Raw genomic sequence first — 5,874 nt, 5'->3', positions numbered from 1 at the left:
ACCACCACCACAGGCAGACAGACACCCAGGGCAGAGGAGAGCAAGGCTGCAGGCGAGAAAAGACACAATGAAAAGCCCCTTTAACGCTTGAGAACAGCCAGTACAGTTCAAGGATTGTTAAGTCACTGCAACAGATCAACAGGGCTGCTCGGTCACGATCGACAGAGATGCCTCTAGTCCATTGTCCCTTACCCAGAGTCCCAAGGGACTGGAGGAGTGTGAATTCCCACGGCAGGGCCCCGAGATGACATAAGAAGTCACCGGTTTTGTCTGGTGCCCCTAAAGCAGGCTCGGTGGCTGCGTGTGCCTAGGAGGCTCCTGGGTCGGGGCCGGGCCGGCTGTGCATGGTCCTCGTGCTCAGCCCGGCTCACTCCGAGTGCCCGTTTGTTTCCTGTCCTGAAGGACGGCACCACGGCCTTGCTGAAGGCCGCCAACAAGGGCTACCACGCCGTCATCCAGGAGCTGCTGAAATTCTCCCCCACCCTGGGCATTTTGAAGGTGAGACACGGTGCCCGTCTGTAAGAGAGAGGGGTTGGAAGTGAGGAAGTCTGTTCTTGGCCCGGCAGCGCGGCTCAGTGGTTGAGCGTTGACCTGTGAACCAGGAGGTCACGATTGGAGTCCCAGTCAGAGCACGTGCCCGGGTTGTGGGCTCGATCCCCAGTGAGGGGTGTGCAGGAGGCAGCCGGTCCATGAGTCTCTCTCATCATGGATGTTTCTGTCTCCTTATTTCCCTTCTGCTCTGAAATAAAATAAAATAAACTAAACTTTTTTTTGAAAGAAAAGAGCATTGGCAACACTGACACTGACCACCTGCTGTGCACCTGGGCGTACTGTGTCAGAGGCTGATGTGACTGAAGAGGGGGCATACGGGAGCGTAAGGCCGGCCGAGTGCTGCTGGCTGGGTCACTCTGACGCACCGTCTTTCCTCTTAGAATGGGACGTCGGCGCTCCACGCGGCCGTGCTCAGTGGGAACATTAAGACCGTTGCGCTGCTCCTGGAGGCGGGGGCAGACCCAGCCCTGAGAAACAAGGTACGGGCCTGCCTTGCGCGTCTTTCGACTCCATCAGGCACCTGTGCAGAGGTAAGGCAGTGTCTGCCGTAACCAAGGTTACGCCTCCCTGGCTCCTGTCACTCTCTTTGCACTTCCGCCTAGAAATGGCAGGCAAGGTGGTCACTGGGTTGTGGGTGAGCAGTCCCCTTGAACCAGAGAATTACACTGCACGTATTGATTTCAGAGAGAAAGGGAGAGGGGGAGATAGACACATCAATGATGAGAGAGAATCATCGATTGGCTGCCTCCTGCACTGGGAATCGACCCCGTAACCCAGCTATGTGCCCTTGACTGGGAATCAAACTGGGACCTCCTGGTTCATAGGTCAACGCTCAACCATGAGCCATGCTGGCCTGGCTGGACCCAGAGAATTATCTAAAACCCTGTATCGAGCTGATCGATGTTTCTCTCTCATCGATGCTTCTAACTCTCTATCCCTCTCCCTTCCTCTCTGTAAAAAAATCAATAAGATATATATATTAAAAAAAAAATAAAACCCTGTATTATCAGTGGGTTTCAGCTAACAAGGGCGCAGCTCCAGGGGTGGGGAGACAGTGTGTGGAGGGGAGGTGGACAGCAGTGTGGGAGCAGGGTTATGAGTGTCCTGTTATCCACAAAGTGCCCTAAAAATGTCAGAGTCTGGTCGTTACCGCCACCCCCGGAGGCTGGATGGTCACATGCTGGGGGTTGCTGGTGCTCTGTTTGGTGTCTGCATGGGAAAATGTCACTTTTATGTTGTTAACAGGACTTCACCGCCCTGTTACAGAACCAACCCATGTCTTTTTACAACTCAAACTCTTTAGTTTACCGTTAGGCCAAATCTGGAGGTGGAAGATGCACGGTAGCCATAGGAAAAACACACGATTATTGTTGTATTTCCTCTTATCCAACATCTGCATGAGCTGTCCAGTGGGCGGGTGGGGTGGGGGCAGGAGCCTAGGACAGGTCTTGAAGAAGCACACGACACTGCTAATTTCTGTTTTTGTTTGAAGATTTTTAAATTTATTTTTAGAGAGAGAACCGTCAATGGTTGCCTTCCAATAGTATGTGCCCTGACAAGACCGAACCCGCACCCAGGTATGCGCCCTGACTGGGAATCGAACCAGCGGCCTTTCGGTGCCCAGGGCGATGCTCAACCCACGGAGCCACACCAGCCAGGGCTAAGCTGCTCACTCTGAAGGAGGAAGTGGGTGTGGCGAAAGCTATTTCTATTTTATACTTTCCTTTCCTGCTGCTTGGATTTCTATGCGCATCTGCTACTGTGTCTGATTTTATTCGTAAGGAAAACAAAAGCAAGGAGCCCGTCAGGACACTTCGAAAGAAACTCAGGAAGTACAGCTGAGCAGCCAAGGGTCTCCTCACTCCCCGTGATCCACGGGTCCTCTCCTGCTCCTACCACTGACCTGCTGGGTGACAGCTTATCTCTGCTTATCTCTTCCCGAGGTGCTGAGATTGGCTTCCATTGGTGCGCCTGGGGAGTGATAAGGCCGCTGGAAGCACCACCCCTGTCTTATCTTTAGACCTTGGACGGGGACATCTGGAAGGGAGCAGTGTCCTCGTGACTAAGCCATCCAGGGCTGAATGAAGGGGCCGGGGAGCAGTTAGAACCTTTATATAGAACTGGAAATGCAGTTCTGGCTGTGCCTCCTGGGAGCTCAGCGGTGGTGGTTGTGGGGGTTTCCAGTGAGCACAGCACGGGCTTGGGCGCTCCGAGAGCTATGAGTCTACGTGCGGCTGCTCCTGACGGAGGTTCAGGCAGGCCCTTCAGGGGCACATACCAGTGTTTATGGAGCACAGGCCAGATGCGCGGGGCGTTGTGCCGGAAACGAGAACACACGACCAAAAAGCATGGGCCCTGGCATCCAGGGGGGTACCGTCTAGTGAGAGGCACGGCTCGGTGGAAAAGTAACCCTAACAAAAAATAACCCTGACCGGTGACGTGTTTACGTTCCAGAGAGACCTTTAATGCCTGAACACAAGACAGAGTCCAGAGGGGTGTTTCACCAAGAGAGAAGCAGGTTTGGGTCCGAGCCCCCTTGTTGGAGTCCCTAAAACCACACCAGCTGTGGGAATCCGCTAATGCCTGTCTTACCTTCTTTCAGGCCAACAAACTTCCAGCAGAACTCACCCAAAACGAGCGAATACTGAGTCTCCTGCGAGGCAAGGAAGGCCACAGGAAGAGCTACCTCAGCTGCATATTTGACTGAAAGGGAAAAGCCGTCCCCGCATTGCCCACTAGAAGCTGCTTTCAGATGGTGTTGGAGATTCTGTAAGGAGACAGTGCCCTGGTTGCCCACCCAGGTTCCCCACCCAGAAGAGCTGTGCCTGGTGCCTGAGGCACAGGGCAGGGACCTCCTCATTCGCACGGCTGCTCACACGGCCTGCAGCCCACTCCCCGGGGCCAGGCAGGGTCGTGGACTCACTCGTGTCTCTCGGTTAAACCCGAATTGTTAAACCTTCCAAGAGCTTTAAGTCAGAAGACGGAAAGACTGTAAGCCTTTAAAAGCTGCAGGTCTGACCTCCGATGAGCTAGTGAACTTTAGCTTCTGTGTTACATGTAAGTGTGCTAAAATATGTAGCTCTGTGACATTTTACATGTATGCATGGATGTCATCCCAGTGTAAGGTGTTTCTCCTACCCAAGGATCATAGCCGTGGTCTCAGAGACCTGACGTGTGAACGTGCATCACTAAGAAGTCAAAGGGGGCTGTTGAACTCAGAAGACAAAGTGTTCACGTGTGAGTTGAACCGGACCTTGGTCCTAACACGCAAAAGCCATGTTTACCCGGAGTCCGTATTGCAGGAAGGGTAGGATGCAAGTGGCAAGTTTGGAAATTCAGAAAATTACAAACTGCAGGACTTGAGGATTGTTTTTTTGAGCTTTTATTTAGGGTATGTTATCGGGACCCTGATTCCTGTGCCCTTGGCATGCTCTGGAACCTGGAGCTTCCAACATCACTCTGCTTGGTACCGTGGCTTTGTGGTCCTTGGATACAATGTGATATGTGCAAGTACGATACGCTAGCACTATTGCAGGACTGTAGTAATAAAAGACGGTTGTTAGTGTGTAGTAAGTGTTCCTCTATGCATGTTCTTGAGCTAGTGGGTTCCAAGAAGGAAACCTGGGTTTTATGGAACTATTCCTCTGAGAAAGGTGTAAAATTTATATTCGATGCACCTTACAACCAGTGGTGTCTACATGCCTCATTCGGTGCCTGCGTGCACAGACATGAGCTGACCCTCTCTGTAACCTGCCGTGATGAACACGGGTATTCTGTGACTTAGAAACACATCTTTCCTTCTCTCGTTCCTGTTCTGCTCTGTGTCCCGCCAGTGTTCTGTGTAAACACACGTTGACACGGCGGGAAATGTAACCCCAGGAGGGTTATTAACCAACTTGCAGTGTCACTAAAAGCATTTTCGTTAAGTCAGTAAACAACGGAGTATAATTTTGAAATTGGAAGATATTCTCCTAAAGTTTGTTATGATCAAATACATAGCCAACAGATATTAGCTTATTTTGACCATTATCACAAGCAAAGCCAGTACTGAGCGACCCACAGCCTGACCAGCTCTGCAACACACCTGCGGGCTCACGTCAGGATAAACCGTGAGAAAGCTTCGTCTGGATTGAGAACCCCGTAAATTAATATTTTAGTAGCTGCAAAGCAGAGCCAGTTTCCTCATGGACTGTCTTTTACTCAGCAAAGTTGTGCAATTACACATCCCCCCATGAGAATTTCACAAAGCAATATTTATTCTGAAGAAAATAATGTGGCCTTAAATTTTTAATATTTTTTGCCTTAGTTAGAGCCCTAACTTAGTTAGAGCCTTAAGCCAAAAATGGTTGATCATCACTGATCTAAATCAAAAGTTTTATGGGGACTGATAGCAAAGTTCCAAAGGACAAAAATGCAATGAAGTCACAAACTTAATGTTTATTTCACTAAGACATGCTTTCCTTGGCCTATTTATTAGATCATTTTATGTGGATAATGCTCTTGATCAATATCAGGGTCATTAAAATGAATCCAGGAGCTTTAACAATATTTAAGGGAGCCTCTGACTGTAGGCGAGAGGTCTCTAGCCTAGAAGGCTCACATGTGGTCTAGATGAGATGATATTATCCACAGCAGGGAATATGATTATCTAAGTCACTCACCCAAGACTGGAAAAAAACAAAACAAACCGTCTGTTACTTAAAGTTAAATTGCAACCGAGCTTGCAACCGGGCACATGCCCTGACCAGGAATCAAACTCTGACCTCCTGGTTCATAGGTTAATAACAGGCAAACGGGTTACTTTTCACTGAATTTACTGGGTGACATTGATTAATGAAATTATATAGATTTCAGGGGTGCACTTCTAAAAACAATTTTTTAAAAGTTAAATTGCATTTGTTTGCACACAAGTAGATGGTTCTTGTTTTATGTTCATCTAACTCACAGTTCATTGAGCTCTTAGAATTAGCAATTCCTATGCAAGACATTTGTTTAATTCAACCACAGAAGTTTTTCATTATGTCCATTTGTCTGATGAAATATTCCAGGTTATAATTCAAAATAAAGTTAATATACTACCCAGTTTGCCTTTGCTGCTTTTCCCTGTTTGTGTTTAATCAGAAGGTATTTCTGTGATTTTAAATAAGATGGAATTTTAGAATTAATGACTCAGCTCTGTAAGCCTTATGTTACTTATAGACTTATGATTTCATTATTTCTACTGTGGATCACTCTTTGTCATGATGCCAGGAGGTTTTTTTATTCAGACAAAAATTCCCGGGAGAGTCACAGAAGATGCTACAAATAGAAACTTCATTGTTT

The 5,874-nt window shown here is 48.5% G+C and overlaps 1 protein-coding gene across 1 annotated transcript in view; it reads left to right on the top strand.

Annotated features, from left to right (window-relative positions):
• The window catches only part of ANKRD29 (ankyrin repeat domain 29), a 19,509-nt gene extending 13,875 nt beyond the window's left edge, over positions 1 to 5,634 (top strand). Inside the window, exons 8-10 of the mRNA XM_015570547.1 lie at positions 312 to 498; positions 933 to 1,031; positions 3,155 to 5,634. Of these exons, the coding sequence (XP_015426033.1) occupies positions 312 to 498; positions 933 to 1,031; positions 3,155 to 3,259 (391 nt within the window). The 3' untranslated portion in view covers positions 3,260 to 5,634. The remainder of the gene's footprint in view (positions 1 to 311; positions 499 to 932; positions 1,032 to 3,154) is intronic.
• The last annotated feature ends 240 nt before the right edge of the window (positions 5,635 to 5,874 follow it).

The sequence above is a fragment of the Myotis davidii genome, unplaced genomic scaffold (genome assembly GCF_000327345.1).
Source record: "Myotis davidii unplaced genomic scaffold, ASM32734v1 scaffold1467, whole genome shotgun sequence".
Lineage (NCBI taxonomy): Eukaryota > Metazoa > Chordata > Mammalia > Chiroptera > Vespertilionidae > Myotis > Myotis davidii.
Note: the sequence above shows the minus strand (reverse complement) of the source record. Positions and strands in the feature narration are given on the sequence as shown.